The 15,969-nt window shown below is 44.5% G+C and overlaps 1 protein-coding gene across 4 annotated transcripts in view; it reads left to right on the top strand.

Moving 5' to 3' along the window:
* The window catches only part of FHDC1 (FH2 domain containing 1), a 45,111-nt gene that overhangs the window by 12,231 nt on the left and 16,911 nt on the right, over positions 1–15,969 (top strand). For all 4 annotated transcript variants that reach the window (XM_084972626.1, XM_084972627.1, XM_084972628.1 and 1 more), the window contains exons 3-6: positions 6,167–6,228; positions 7,108–7,210; positions 14,922–15,007; positions 15,095–15,195. In XM_084972626.1, the coding sequence (XP_084828752.1) occupies positions 6,167–6,228; positions 7,108–7,210; positions 14,922–15,007; positions 15,095–15,195 (352 nt within the window). The remainder of the gene's footprint in view (positions 1–6,166; positions 6,229–7,107; positions 7,211–14,921; positions 15,008–15,094; positions 15,196–15,969) is intronic.

Genomic DNA, 15,969 nt, shown 5'->3' with positions numbered 1-15,969 from the left:
TGGCAGCTGCAGCTCCGATTCCACCCCTCGCCTGGGAACTTCTATATGCCCCAGGTGCGGCCCTAAAAGAAAAAAAAAAATCTTTTTTTAAAAGAAATTCCTTCCTTTAATGAATAGGGCAGGCAGATTTTGTAGTGCATGGATAGTGGATGAAAAGTACAGGATTTGTAGAAGAAGGTAGAGGGCTCATTTGGAGGTTTAACAAAGAGCTGTGTGTGTGTGGCCATTCACTTCCCTGAGCACCGAGCCCTGCTGTTTGAGCCCGGCCCCCTGTCCCTATGGCTGGTGGAGCATCCTCAGGATGGGATGGGACCAGCTGAGTGCTTTGCCTGAGATTTCCACTCCCCTGCGGGCCAGGGATGGCGTAAGCCTTCATGGGCCTTTAATGGGAAAGTCACGAGCTCTGTACACGCCGGGCGTACCTGCCTCGGCAGGCCTGTGGTATCCAGCAAAGTAGATAGGGATTGATTGAAGTGGCGGGGAGGGAGGGGGCCGGGTCCGCTCACCCCTGTCCTTGGGGCCATTTGTTTCAGCCCAGGCAGGACAAATACAGGAGTGCTCGCCTGCCGGTGACTCAAAGCAGCACCAGCCCTAGAGCTCGGGTTTCTGAGCTGCCCGCCGGCTGGAGACAGAGACCACAAGCCTTTGGGGAGAAAGATAAGCTAATTTACATGTGTAGTGATAACCCTCATTAAAAGGACGACAGCTTTAGAAGGCTGAGTATGATGCACTAGGTGAGGGCACCTGCCTGTGGCGGGCAGAGCTGAGGATGCCAGGTGACATGGGCATTGCCCCTGCCGCATTATCAGCTGTCTCATTTTCCTGTGGTTTGCAGGAGGCGCTGGGTTTTGTTTTCTCCTTGAGGTGCCCAGGGACGATGGCCAGCCCAGGTTTTCCCTTGGGAATATTGCTGGGTTCTTTTAAATCAGTGATCCTCCTCTGCAGCCTTGCTTCAGGGGGTGCAGACCGCTGCTGCCCTAGGCGTGTCCTCCATCTGTGCTGAGCCTGAAGTTCTGCCCCTGGCGGCCCAGAGCTCAGCTCCTGGCACCCGTCATAGCTGGTGACAACCTGGGTCTTGTCCTTCATCCCATAGAGACAGCTCTGGGTCACCAGTGGACTCTGTGGATGGCTCTCTCCAGATCAGCCCCCGATCCTGGAGAAACATCCTATCGTGAAAACTGGACTGGTGGGGAATGGTGGCTCCTCCTGTATCCTGTATCCTCAGCGATGTTGAAAGGAACTAGAGTGAACGGGAATCAGACCAACCTAGGAGCATTCCAGTTCAATATTGCTTTGGGGAAGGTATAAAATGATACCTCCGAAGCTCAGATTCCTTATCTGTCAAACAGGAACAATAAGAGTAATTTCTCCATCACTTTTCCAGCAACAGTAGCTGTGGATCTGAGTACCCAAGAGTTCCAGGGGGTTGAGGGGTGAAGTGGATGAGGGTGGGCCTTGGGATATGGGGGTGGGGAGGGTGCTGTCATCAGGGTTAAATATAGCAGGAGGTGGTAATTTAATGAAAGAAATGTAAAAGAAGTTTTTTCCCCATTTTTAGTAGGAGTACAGAGAAAGCGCTTCAGATATGTATGTAGCCAGATTAGTGCGCATGCTCTTGTTTGTGGCTTTTTAATTTGTGAATTATAATAAGCCTAGAGTTTGCTGTCTTAACTTTAGAGTCTTCTTTTTGGTCTGAGCATTCCTCTTGAAGGATGTTAAGTTGAAGACGTTTTATTCTCCCTCTTTCTTTCGCCCCCTTCTCCTCTCCTCCCTTCACACTGAACTTGGCCTGTCATCAGGGTTAGTTAGGATTCTAGTAAGGAACCTGCCCTTTTAGCTAGGGAGTTTATTTTATGGCTGGCAGGTGATTGTGTTAACATGAAATAAAGCCCTAGGATAGTAAATAACATGATTGTTTAAGATTCGTCTTCAAAGGAAGGCAGCCATACTCTTGTAAAAGTTTAACCTTGTAGCCGGGAAGTCCCATTAACTTTGGTTAACAGTCTTGCTGCTTCTTATAACCTTAGAAACAGGCCCAGAGATCAGGAATTTAATCTGAAACCTGATGCTTTTTTGTTCACCATGAACCACCCACATTTGGAAAGGAAGAGCATTATAGCCACATTCCTATTTTAGCTAGGCTCCCTTTTGCAAAAAACAAGTGCGGAAATTTGCAGACTTATAAGTTATCTTTCCTCTGTTATTCTGGATGTTTACTTCCAAAGACATGGCTCTGCGTTTCACAACACCTACCCCCACCCGAACAAAAATTCTGTCTAATGTCTGATCTGATAAGACTCTTTCAAATTATTAGAGTAGTTCTTCCTTATCTGCTGGGGATCTGTTCCAAGATTGCCAGTGGATGCCTGAAATCATGGATAGTCCCCTGTCTGTGATGGCTCTGTTTAAGATTTTTCAACTTGACGATGGTGTGAAAGCAATAGATATTCAGTATAATCTGTACTTGGGATGTTGAGAGGTTTTGGTTTGGTTTTGGCTTTTTTTTTTTTTTTTTTTTTTTTTTTGTCTTCTGGCCTTGGCGTGCAGTGGCTCGATGTGGGATCTCAGTTCCTGACCAGGGGTTGAACCCAGGCGGCAGCAGTGAAAGTGCTGAATCCTAACCACTCGACCACCAGGAGTTTGAGTTTTGAGCTTTTCCCAGCTAACTGTTTGCGGTACAGTCCCCTCTTCTGATGCTGGACAGCAGCCGCTAGTCAGCCACATGATCACGAATAAACAAGGGACACATTGACTTTCTGTTTTCCACTTTCAGTACAGTATTCAAGAACCTACATGAGATGTTCTTTTTTTTTTTTATTTTTTTGGCTGTGCCTGTGGCATGTGGAAGTTCCTAGGCCAGGGATCGAACCCGTGCCACAGCAGTGACCCAAGCCGCTGCAGTGACAACACCAGATCCTTAACCCACTGCACCACAAGAGAACTCCATGATGTTCAACACTTTAGAATAAAACGGGCTTTGTGTGAGATGAATTTGCCCACCTGCAAGCTGATGCAAAGGTTCTGAACACATTTAAAGCAGGCTGGGCTATGCTGTGATAGGGAGGTTAGATGCACTAAATGCATTTTTGATATTTTCAGTTTACATTGGGTTTAGAAGTCAAGGAAGATCTGTACTGTGTGTTTTTTTTTTTGATGCATACATAACTCTGATAAAGCTTAATTTATCAGCTAGGCACAGTAAGAGATGAACAACGCTATGGAATAAAAAAATAGAACAATGATAGTTTATCAATGAACAAAAATTAGTCGACCTAAGAAAGAAATGGAATATTTTATTTGAGCCAAATTGAGGATTATAACCCAGGAACAGCCCCTCGGAAAGTTCTGAGAACTGTTCCGCCCATTGGAGGTCAAAGCACAGTTCTATAAATTTTTGTGTACCCTAAATGACATATCATTGACAGTTTACACCATCTGGATCTACCCGTACAAAGCCAGTAGTGGGTCATAGGTCCTGGTGGCCTCTTACAAGATTAAGAAGGCAGGTTATCTCGTAAGAAGTTATCTTGCTGATGCCAGGAGAATATTGCTCTTTATGGTCTGCAAGTATTTCTGCCGATGGGGAGGTTTGGTTGATGCGTAATGCGATACACCGTGCACCGCAGAGGGGAGAGAGGAAGCCAAAGGGCAGAGAAAAATTTTCATGTTTAAATTTTCCTGGATTTGCTTTAGAATACTAATTTTTATTTCATTCAATAATAATTAAAGTTAGGAGTTCCCATTGTGGTGCAGCAGAAATGAATCTGACTAGTATCCACAAGGTTGTGAGTTCCATCCCTGGCCTTGCTCAGTGGGTTAAGGATCTGGCGTTGCCTTGAGCTGTGGTGTAGGTCGCAGATATAGCTGGGATCCTGTGCTGCTGTGGCTGTGGCTGTGGCTGGCAGCTGTAGCTCCGATTCGACCCACAGCCTGGGAACCTTCATATGCCACGGGTGCAGCCCGAAAAAGCAAAAAAAAAAAAAAAAGTTTATGTGGCCGCGGTCTTTCTCGAAAAATAGCGTATGGTACAAATGTACTGCCTTTTCCGTCCTAACGGAGCCCTTGTCACTCACCGTGGCTCTAGTTTGTGCAGTTTGAGGTGCAGCAGCACAACTGGCACATGAGTCTTTCCTGTCTTCACAGTTTCCTGGGTAGACGATTCGTGCTTACCGTCAGTCTCAGCAACCTCAGCACTTGATTTTTTTCCTTATCGAGAAGTTTCACTTTCACAGTTGGCATATCCGTGTCACCAGCATCACTGCTCTTGTGCTTTGGGGCCATTACCAAGTAAAAGCCAGGTCACTTGAGCACCAGCACTGTGACACCATGACAATAACTCAGTAACCAAGGTGGCTACTGAATGATAATGGGCGGGACGTGCTGGGCTGAGGAATGACTCACAGCTCGAGATGTGAGATTTCATCACTCTGCTCAGAACAGTGCAGAATTTAAAACTCATGAATTGTTTGTTTCTGGAATTTTCCATATAATATTTTTGGTTAACCGAGGGTAACTGAAAATGTGAAATGTGAAACTGTAGGTAAGAGGAGACCACCATAATTTTGAACTGCTTAAATCCACTACAGCCAAAATATGGGTTTGGGAGTTCCCACTGTGGTACAGTAGGTTAAGAATTCGACTGCAGGGGTTCAGTCACTCTGGAGGTAAGGGTTCGATCCCAGCCCAGTGCAGTGGGTTAAGGATCTGGTGGCACTGCTGTGGTGTAGGTTGAAGCTACAGCTCAGATTCAGGCCCTGTCCTGGGGAGCTTCCATATGCTGTGGGTGTGGCAAAACAAACAAACAAACAAAAAACCTGGGTTTGGATGGTGCATTGGAATAGCCACCATATTTCCTTTTTTTTTTTTTTTTTTTTTTTTTTGTTGTTGTTGTTGTTGTTGCTATTTCTTGGGCCGCTCCCGCGGCATATGGAGGTTCCCAGGCTAGGGGTTGAATCGGAGCTGTAGCCACCGGCCTACGCCAGAGCCACAGCAACGTGGGATCCGAGCCGCGTCTGCAACCTACACCACAGCTCACGGCAACGCCGGATCGTTAACCCACTGCGCAAGGGCAGGGACCGAACCCGCAACCTCATGGTTCCTAGTCGGATTCGTTAACCACTGCGCCACGACGGGAACTCCCATATTTCTTAAATAAAAAATGATCCATAGAAGTTCCCATTGTGGCACAGCAGAAACGAATCTGACTAAGAACCATGAGATTGCAGGTTCGATCCCTGGCCTCGCTCAGTGGGTTAAGGATCCGGCGTTGCCATGAGCTGTGGTGTAGGTCACAGACGCAGCTCGGATCTGGCGTTGCTGTGGCTCTGCTGTAGGCCGGCAGCTACAGCTCTGATTCGACCCCTAGACTGGGAACCTCCATATAGTGTGGGTGCGGCCCTAAAAAGACAAAAAAAAAAAAAAAAAAAAAAAAAAAAGATCCATAAGTTGTAAGACATATCCTGATTCCAGAACATGTTCACATGCCAAAAACATAAGCATCTTAGACTTGGTGAAACAGAACACAAGAGTTTTCTATGTAATTTCTGAATAAGTAAAGTGTAGGACACTTTCTTATCTCCTCCTGAAGGGGCTATTGGGCTTATGTATTCTTTTTCAGTGAGAATAAATTTTTCCTTTAGAAAAATAGTAAGAATTTTATTACATTCCTGAAAATAGCAGTGATGGTCCTTTTACATCCTTAAATCAAGGTTGGGACTCACTCTGCAGATCTTCAGAGTTCAAAGCTCATGTGATTCTCGATATGCTAAGATGTCTATTCCCAAATCGGGGCTTTTAAATGTGGGCTATACTGTTCTAAGAGGAAATGCAAAATTTAGAAAATTTTAACATAGCTTATTTAAAATTATACAATATTAAGACAGACATGTAATTATTACCATTCAAGAAGTATGTCATTACAGAAAGTTTGGAGAGACGAAAATATTTTATCTTCATGAAGCTGTATTAGTTGTGTCAGTCACCAAATTTAAAATTGGGAATTTAAATTTTCTTATACATTAAATTCTCTTACAGATCTCTTAAATTCTCTTCTACGTTAAAATTGGTGTTGTATTTTCATAGGTTTTAATTCTCTTCCTTCCTCCAACTCTTGTTGTTTGTACTTTAGTGATCTTACATGTCTCTCTCTCTCTCTTTTTTCTTCCAGATTACTATCTTGGATGCAAAACGGAGCATGAACATTGGGATATTTCTTAAGCAATTTAAGAAGTAAGATTTTTGCACACCTTTGAAACTTTAGTCATGTCCCTGCTGTCAGCCTCGGTCTGTGGGTATGAGCTGAAACACAGATTCTAACGAGGGAAAGTTCGTTCTTCAAACCTTCAGACTGTTTGTAGACACAGCACTTGATGCCTCTCCAAGTGTGTGTCCCTTTCTGCTATTTTCCTTCATAAAAACATAATCTGGGAGTTCCCCTTGTGGTTCAGTGGAAACAAATCCAACTAGTATCCATGAGGATGTGGGTTCGATCCCTGGCCTTGATCACTGGGTTAAGGATCCAGCGTTGCCATGAGCTGTGGTGTAATTTACGGATGTGGCTCAGATCCTGTCTTGCTGCAGCTGTGGCTGTGGTCGGCAGCTGCAGTTCCGATTGGATCCCTAGTCTGAGAACTTCCATATGCCATGGTTGTGGCCCTGAAAGGCAACAACAACAAAAAACAAAACATAATCTGGTGTCTTGGGGTTCAGAGAGAGTTGCTTTGGGGCAATCCATTCAAGCCTGACAGGTCAGGGAATTTCTAAGGGCATCTGTGGTGTTAGCTGGTCAGGGGAGGGTGGAGGGTGAGTCAAGCAGTGGTTCAGTTCACATGTTCTGAGAGGAGAGAACTCTGGCTTTGGGAGGGTCTGCAGATCTGTTGTTGCTTTGTGGTCTCTCAGAGACACCAGAGGATGGTTTGTTGGGGGAAGGGCCCACTGGTGGAGCAGGGCTCCCTGCTTAACCCAGCCGAGGGGCAGCTAGGATTGCTGCCCATCCTGGGGCGCAGGATGGAAAGGAGGGTGGAGGTGATTTGTTTTCATTTCCACCGGCTTGCGTTTCTTTGGCACTCCAGCCAACGTGAGATGGAATCTGACACTTGTCTTTTCAAGGTCTCCTCCATCCATTGTGGAAGATATTCATCAGGGAAAGAGTGAGCATTATGGATCGGAGACATTGCGAGAATTTCTTAAGCTTCTGCCAGAGTCAGAGGAGGTAAGGAATGTGGGGCGTGAGTTTTAGATGTTAGGAGTGATAATATGAGCTTAATATTTTTAGGAATGTCAGAACTCACTGGGGAAGGGCACTCGCCTACCCAGAGCCAGTGTTACTGTTGTCTCTCTTGTAACAGTAAAAAGTTACCCAGGTGAAAGGATATGGGATATGGAGTTAGAGAACCTGCGTTTAAATTGGAGCTCTTGGAGTTCCTGGTGGCCTAGTGGTTAAGGACTCCTGGCATTGTCACTGCTGTGGCTCAGATCACTGCTGTGGCTCAGGTTTGTTCTTTGTCCAGGGAACTTCTGCTTGCCATGGGTCAAAAAATATATATATGTTCATAGTAATAATCAAAAATAAATTGGGGTTCTTCCCTTAATTGAGAAAGTTGGGCCAGTTTCTTAAGTCCTATGAACTTTAGTTTCCTCACCTGCAAAATGAGGCTAATGATGCTTACATCATTGGGATTGCAGAGATAATTAAACCCGAGTTATGCATCTCACATGGTACTTGGCACCATAAATGTTAGTTCTCTTTCCCAGTTCTCTTTTCCGTCATCTAAGGACGTTCTTTGGCTAGGGTGTACCCAGGGTTGTTTCATAATACATACACCTTTTTTTTTTTTTTTAACAAAAGGAATAAACCGCTTTTGAATAAAGATGCTCTAAAAACTGGAGAGGTAGGTAAATTGTTAATAACTGTTGTCTAGATATTGACTAAAAGGTGGAGACTGCTATGATAGCAATATAGTGCCACAGTATATATACAGTAATTAATTTTTTTTTTGTTTGGACTGAATTAACAGAATTTTTGAATGGTTACCCTGATAGGATAAAAAAAAAAGGAAAACAGTTTTGTAAAAACTTCCAGCATTGTGACATTGTCTTTTATTTCTGAAGAAGTGATCCTTGCAAAAACTCAGTAAGAAATTATGTGAATAGGAAGTTCCCATCGTGAAGCAGCAGAAACGAATCCGACTAGTATCCACGAGAATGCGGGTTTGATCCCTGACCTCACTCAGTGGGTTAAAGATCCAGTGTTGCTGTGGGCTGTGGTGTAGGTCGCAGACGTGGCTCAGATCCAGTGTGGCTGTGGCTGCAGCTGGCAGCTGTGGCTGCAATTTGACCCCTAGCCTGGGAAAACCCTTATGCTCTGGGTACAGCTCTAAAAAGACAAAAAAAAAAAAAAAAAAAAAAGAAAGAAAGAAAAAGAAATTACATGACTACATATGCGTGTAAACCAAGAGTCTTATAGGGTAAAAAGTGTAAGTTACCCTTTTACACATACTGCTGATTCCTCCATCTCTGATCCCACTTGTCTTCCCAGACACAATTTATATTTAGTAATATAATAACATATTTGTGCTTTTTCTTCTCTGTCGGTGATAAACTTGCAGTGCCAAACTGAGAGCCTCAGTGAATAACTGGATATCCTAGGTAACCTGAGCTGTTCTCTGCACGTCAGGTTTTCTGTTTGCAAATTAATGATAACTTACCAAAGCCAAGATTAACTAATGGCATTTATTAATGTTAGGAAAGGGTCTTAAAGAGTTCAGGGAAAGGTATATTAGATCTAAATTTACCCTGGATGCTATAGAGTGAGCACTCCTTAATCTTTTGTGTGTTTGTTTTTTTCTTGAACACTCCTTAAAGAATGGGCATCCCATAATCTTTTTTTAAAAATTAAAGTATCATTGATTTGTAGTATTGTGTTCATTTCAGCGTGTTCTCAGAATCTTTTAGTAGGATGGATGCTGTTGAATGAACTGAGTTTAAAAAAAGACTTAGTTGCTCTGGAAATCTTCCTGCATGGGCATTTTTCGTGCCTCCTCCTTAGGACGGCTCTGCAGCCAGTCCTCACGGAGGCTCTAAATTTCCCACGAAATTCAGGTTAAGCACGAGGGAGGCTGCCGACTTCATGCCATGAAGAGGGTGGAGGTTAATTATGGTTTCCTTAAGATCTTCATTTCTGAAAAGTCAGAAGTGATTAGAGAGTGCGAAGGCCAGGAAAACCAGGGAGCTTTCAGAGAAGCACGTAGCTGTCGAACCTCTCCTGTTGTAAAGAACCCTGTTTTTTCAGTTGTGTGATGACTAAAACCCACCCCACTGCTGCCCTGAGAGCTGGAGGCACCCCACCCCCACCCCAGGCAGTTTGCTGACTGCATCCCCCCCTCGCCCCATCCTGCTGAGGTTGCAGCCTTGGCCGGGGACCCTGCCCTGCCTTCCCAGACCCTGGACCCAGCCATCACCCTTCTGTGGCAGGTCATCCTCATCTGAACATCTGCCAGGCTCCGTCACACTGCAGCTTGTTTACAGTACTGACTCCGGGCCTCGGCTCGCCACACCCTCCCACTGCACTGGGAGCTTCCTTGGGCAGGAACACCCTGCCCATCTCCAGGGCTGCTGGGGGCCCCTCCCTAAGCCCCCGCAGGGGAGGTGTGCCAGGCACCACCTCCTGACCCAGGCCACCGCAGGGATGCCCTGGCTCTGCAGTGACTGCTAGGTGGCCTCTGGTCCCACCCAGACCCAGGGCCGACCCTGGCGTCCTGGGTGGAAGGTGGAGGATGGAGAAAAAGCTAAGGAAGAGGCAGGGCCAAGCGAGAGAGGTTTAGGGATGTGGCAGAAATATGCTAATAAACACATCACCATATAACTGCCCGTTCCTAAGCCTGTGAGTTACCATCCTGTGCTCATTTGCAGCGCGGGGAGGGTCTGAGCGGTCATTGAATGCCCCATGTTCCAGGCACTGGATGGGGCCAGAGGCGATGGAGTGCTTGGCCAGTGCCCGGCACACAAAGTCAACAGGTCATCACCGTGGTTATCTTCTATATTTTTCTTCCCATTTAACCCTCCAGTGACATTACAAGATATTCCTCATTCAGCAGGGGAGAAGCTGCGGCCCACACAGCTTAGATGCTGCTGGTTTAGTGCCGCGTGACCTTGGCCGTCGAGGGCGGTGGCCAAGAACCCTGGGTCGTCTGACCCCAGAGCTGTTCCTTCGGCTGCTCTCCACCATCTCCCTCCAGGAACGAAGGGCAAAGGGTCCCCAAACCCCGCCTGGCACTGAGCTGGGCTCCCAGCCTTGCATCACCTCTGTTCTTACCAAGCACCAGTGTGAGCACATGTCACTCAGAATAATGCCATCAACGGCCATGAGGAACGGAAACGGCCCTGTCTCCCCTGCATTCTCTGCTGACAGGCTAACCCCAGGTTAACTTGTTTTCAGGAGTTCTCTGCCCTTCACCACAAAGCTTTGATCTGGCATGTTTGTTGGTCTTGCCTCCAGCTCGTGATTAACACTTGTGGAGGGAGGAGTTCCCGTTGTGGCTGGGTTAGGGATCCAGTGTTGCCACAAGCTTCAGCGAAAGTCACAGACGCTGCTTGGAAATGCCATTGCTGTGGCTGTGGTGTAGACCAGTGGCTACAGCTTCGATTCGACCCCTAGCCTGGGAACCTCCATATGCCGCGAGTGCAGCCATAAAAGAAAAAAGAAATAAAATAAAATCTTGTAGAGGGAGAAGGTAGAGCCAGAAGTCAAAGTGTTCTCCCTGTCCAGGGCCCTGAGAGGGGGCTTGAGAAGGGAGCCCTGCCCTCCGTTGGCGCTGGTACCCTACCTCTGGCTCAGCTTCGGGGCTACAGGGCTGGAGGTGGAATTCCTGTTCTCCAGAAGCTGGTTGAGTTACCTCCTCTGACATTTTTACCACCTCATTCTTACCTTGGTTGTTCCCTCTGTGCCTGGGAGAGGAGGCAGCCCATGGTCTCGGGTTGGGCGGGTTTGCTGCTGGGAAGCCCTGTCGTCCCAAGGCCATGTGAGTGGAATTAGATGGGATGAAGGAGGCCTGGCCCTTGGAAAGCATGAGTCTCAGGAAGTACGCTGTTGGCTGTTAGGACAGAAACCAGGCTCAGCCAGTTCATAATGAGAGTCCCTTGGCTCAGCCAAGAAAACGATGCCTAACAACGTTTGATAAATGCTTTTTGATGATGATGAAAATGCCTAATAATTACAGGGTTTGTCCACCTCTCTTTTCTACCTCTCTCACTGTGAAGGCACTGTAATCCCTCTTAATGAACATAAATCTCATTTTGAAATAGAATTAAGAACTATACACAGAGCGTGTAAATCAAATGCTATCTTTAGTATCACCATTCTCTTGAACTCCATAAACATTTTTCCCTCATTATAGACGTGAAGACGATTAATCACTGTTCGTGACAGTTCAGCACATGTTTAATAGAAATCTCTACCAAGTGTCCTTAGCCTGACCTGTTCTCATGCTTCAGGCAAGAAACTGTGCAGTGCTTCTCAGAAGCTTGGCCCATGCGACATATGTGGTCTTATAAAACGCCAGCCCCTCTGCCCCTGCCCATATATGGTGAATCGTCAGACTCCAGTTCAGAAGGGAGCAGAATTCACCCTGTGGCTTTCTGAGCTCAGAAACCAGACGCGAGTCTGGGTTTAGCTGATCCAGAAGTTCCATCTGCCCTTAAATTTAGTAAAGCTAACAATGGGACATTCACTTCAAGGCCCTAAAGGTAGGGGATATAGTGCTATTCTATAAATGGCTATTTTCTGCCTGTGAGGGGTGGGGTGTATGTAGTCTTAAGATCCAGACCTTTTTTTTCTTGCTGCAACGCCAGACCCTTTAACCCACTGCACTGGCCAGGGGATCAGACCTGCACCTCTGTGTCCACCTAAGCCACTGCAGTGGGGTTCTTAACCCATGCACCATGGTGGGAGCTCCAAGGCTTGGACTTAATACCAGGCTGTGCACCTGTGCTGTTCCATTTTTAATTGTTGCAGATATTTTCGTTTGTGTATCTTTGCAGGTACACCCTCTTCTGTGTTTTTGAACTGTTAATTCCTATTTTTCAAGAGGTTTAAAAATTATGTTATTTTTCCAGGCACATAAAATAACCTGGGGGATAGAAGAGAGAAAGTTTAAGAAAATAACAAAGTGAGAGTTCCCTGGTGGCCTAATGGCTAAGGGTTCAGCATTATCACTCCTGTGATGCAGGTTCAATCCCTGGCCCAGGAAGTCCCAAATGCTTCAGGCTCCAACAAAAAAAAAACAACAACCCCAAAACAACAACAAACAACCCCCCCCAACAACAGAAAGTGATAAATGCTTAGGTAGACTGTCAGCTTTACTCTCACAGTCTTTTTTTTTTTTTAATTTGAAGTATAGTTGATTTACAATGTTGTGTTAGTTTCAGGTGTACAGTGGGTATTTCGTTTATATATATCTACATATATGTATGATATTTAATATATACATATATAATGTTTTATACAATTATTTGTATAATTATATACAAATATGGAATATTTGTGTAGTGTGTGTGTGTGTGTGTATATATATATATATATATATACATATATATATATATATATATGGTTTTTTAGATTCCTTTCCCCTTGTAGGTTATTACAAACTCTAGCAGTCTCAAGGAACTACTGACCATGAAGTGTTTTTGTTTGAAGACTCTCTATTACAACATGTTTTTACCATTGGGTTGATCCAGATTTCTATGTGAGGAAGCCATGCCTTCCACTCTGATGCAGTTTGAGAGCTTTTCTCTTTGCTTCCATCCCTATTTGCGAGCTGTTTGGCTGCATTCCTATATAGGAATGCTTTTTTTTTTTTTTTGGCTACAGTTAAAGGAATACTTGTGTGTTTAATAACTTTTAGTTTAGGTTAACCCTTTACAAAAATAGTAAATGTTCATTGTGGGCATTTTAGGAAATAAAAACCAGCAGCGGAGGGAGTTCCCTTTGTGGCTCAGTGATAGCAAATCCAACTGGTATCCATGAGGACTCAGGTTCAATCCCTGGCCTCACTCAGTAAGTTAAGGATCTGGCGTTGCTGTGGCTGTGGTGTAGGTCACAGAGGCAGCTCTGATATGACCCCTAGCCTGGGAACTTCCATATGCCTGGGGTGGGACCCTAAAAAGACAAAAAAAAAAAAAAAAAAAAAGGCAGCAGAAATAAATGGCAATGACAATGATCCCATCACCTGGCGTACACACCTAGGTTGTCTTGTTCCTGCGTTTGCAGTATGTGTGTGGAGCATCAGAGTGTAGTAGACACGTCTTTTCTTAATTTACAGAAGTGGGATCCTAGTGTACACACTGTTTTATTACCTTTTTTTTCACGGGGGATATCTTGACATGGATCTTTCAGTTGTTGAAGCCGTTTTCCTTTTTATCTCCCCTCTGGAGAACTAATGTGCACGTATCTCCACATAGGACCCTCCCTTCCTATGAAGCTGGTGTGTGTGAAGGGGGCCTTGACCTTAAAAGGATCTCTGTTGGACTCCCTCCCTGCCCCAGTCTGAGGATCTTATATCCAAAACACACAAAATAATAAGATCTTTTCATTTATGACTCAGACTCTCGTCTAATGACTATCCCATCTCTTTTCTTATTCCAAACAGTTAGCTCCCTTCCCAGTTATAAGAGAACATTTTTATTGGCCTTCCTGTTGTGGCGCAGCAGGTTAAGGCTCCTGCATTGCCGCAGCTGCAGCATAGGTCACAGCTGCAGCTCGAGTTTGATTCCTGGCCCTGGAACTTCCATGTGCCACAGGTGTAGCCATGAGAGAAAGAGAGAGAACATTGCACAGAATATTTTCATCCTTTCGGACTTATCCTTCTTCCATCGCCCTTTAGTAACCTCCCTGAGGATTCTAGTAGCTCCAGTTCTCTGTTTATACCCGCATAGGTGACACGACTGTCCTCTCCCTGATTTGCTTGTTTTTTTTTTTTTCTTTTAAATAAGTAGATGTGATGATTTCCTTTTCTATCTTTGGTCTACCTTTTTATTAATTTGAATTTAGCCCTGAAATCCTTATTTTCCTAAAGAAATCCTAAGAAGAAATTTCTTTTTTAATTTGTATTTAATTTTATTGGAGTACAGTTGATTTATAATGTTGTGTTTCAGGTGTATAGCAAAGTGATTCAGTTACATACACACATATATTCACTCTTTTTCAGATCCTTTTCCCATATAGGCTATTACAGAATGTTGAGTAGAGGTCCCTGTGCTATGCAGTAGGTCCTTGTTGGTTATTTATTTTATATATAGTCGTGTGTAAATGTTAAACTCCTAATTTATTTCTCCCCCCACCACATTTCCTCTTTGGTAGCTGAAGGTTTCTTTTCAAAATCTGTGAGTCTGTTTCTGTTTTGTAAATATGTTCACTCGCATCATTTTTAAAAATTAGATTCTACATATAAGTGATACCATATGATATTTGTCTTTCTCTGATTTCACTTAGTATGATAATTTCTAGGTCCATCCATGGTGCTGCAAATGGCATTCTTTTGTTCCTTTTTATGGCTGAGTAGTATTCCATTGTGTGTGTGTGTGTGTGTGTGTGTGTGTGTGTACACATCTTCTTTATCCATTCCTCTATTGATGGATATTTGGGTTGGCTGTTGTGAATAATGCAGCTATGAACATAGTTTGTAGGGGTTCATGTATCCTTTTGAATTAGACTTTTGTCTGGCTGGATGCCCAGGAGTGGGATTGCTGGATCATGTGGTAGTTCTATTTTTAGTTTTTTAAGGAACCTTCATACTGTTCTCCATAGTGGTTGTACCGATTTACATTCCCACCAACAGTGTAGGAGGGTTAAGATGAAATTTAAAAAAATGTTGCATTTTAATCATCTGTCCTTTTTTGCTTGACCGCCTTTTCCATTTGTCTTTTAGATAAAGAAACTAAAAGCGTTCAGTGGAGACGTGGCCAAGCTGTCTCTGGCAGACTCCTTTCTGCACTGCCTAATTCAGGTGCCAAAGTAAGGATCGCCCATCATTGTTCTTTGCGGACCAAGGTTTTTAGATCAACAATGTCAAATTCTACAGTTCTACTTTCTATTTTTCAGCTATTCACTGCGGATTGAAGCCATGGTGCTGAAGAAGGAATTTTTGCCTTCTTGTTCCTCTTTATACACAGATATGACAATTCTAAGAACTGCTACAAAAGGTGAGTTAAATACATGATGCTTTGTGTAATTTGTTTTTATTAATTTTGGTAGCAGTTTATTTTTTAGAAACCTATTCAATTGAAAAATTAGATAGGCAACATTCCATTTCTGATACAAATCTATAAAGGGAAGCGAGGTGTTATGGGAGTCATTGAAGGTTTATTTCTATGTACTTCCCCTCCTCTAGTTAATTAATTAATGGACCAGTCAATCAATTAATTAGCATATTATCCACCCATAAAATAAGCTTTCTTTCATCTCAAGCTTAGGAGTAAACCTGGCTGCAGCTGCTCTTGTTCCTTTCCTAAATTAGCTTTCTCTGTGTGTGTATGGTGTATAGTGTGGTGTGGGTATAGTGGTGTGTGTATGATTTTGGTGTGTATGTGATGTGGGTACAGTGATGTATGATTATGGGTGTGTGTGGTGTGTGTGTGTGCTTGTGTGTGTGTGGTGATGGCGTCTTGTGAGTGGTGCGTGTGTTTTGTGTGTGCGCAGTTGTGTGCGATATGTGTGTAGTTGTGCGTGTGTGTGCACACACATGAGGACACATGCTCACAGCCTGGGCCCCAGCACCAGCTGCATGTCCCCTCCCAGGCTCTGGTCTTTGCTAATGGCCAAGACCCTGCTTCTCGGGAAGCACACCCCCTTCCGTGCACACTCCTCGCGGCACGTCCTGTGTGGCTCCTCTGCCAAGGTTTCTGATATTTCTGCTCCAGCGGTGTCTTCTTCCACCTGCTTCCCCTTCAAACATCTGGGGGGGCTGGTTACACTGG

This window comes from Sus scrofa, chromosome 8 (assembly GCF_054392235.1).
Source record: "Sus scrofa isolate SSC_HxYL_T2T_F1_AM1 chromosome 8, Sscrofa_HxYL_maternal_Yorkshire_Landrace_v2.0, whole genome shotgun sequence".
In the NCBI taxonomy this organism is placed as follows: domain Eukaryota; kingdom Metazoa; phylum Chordata; class Mammalia; order Artiodactyla; family Suidae; genus Sus; species Sus scrofa.
This window is presented reverse-complemented; position numbering and strand designations above follow the sequence as displayed.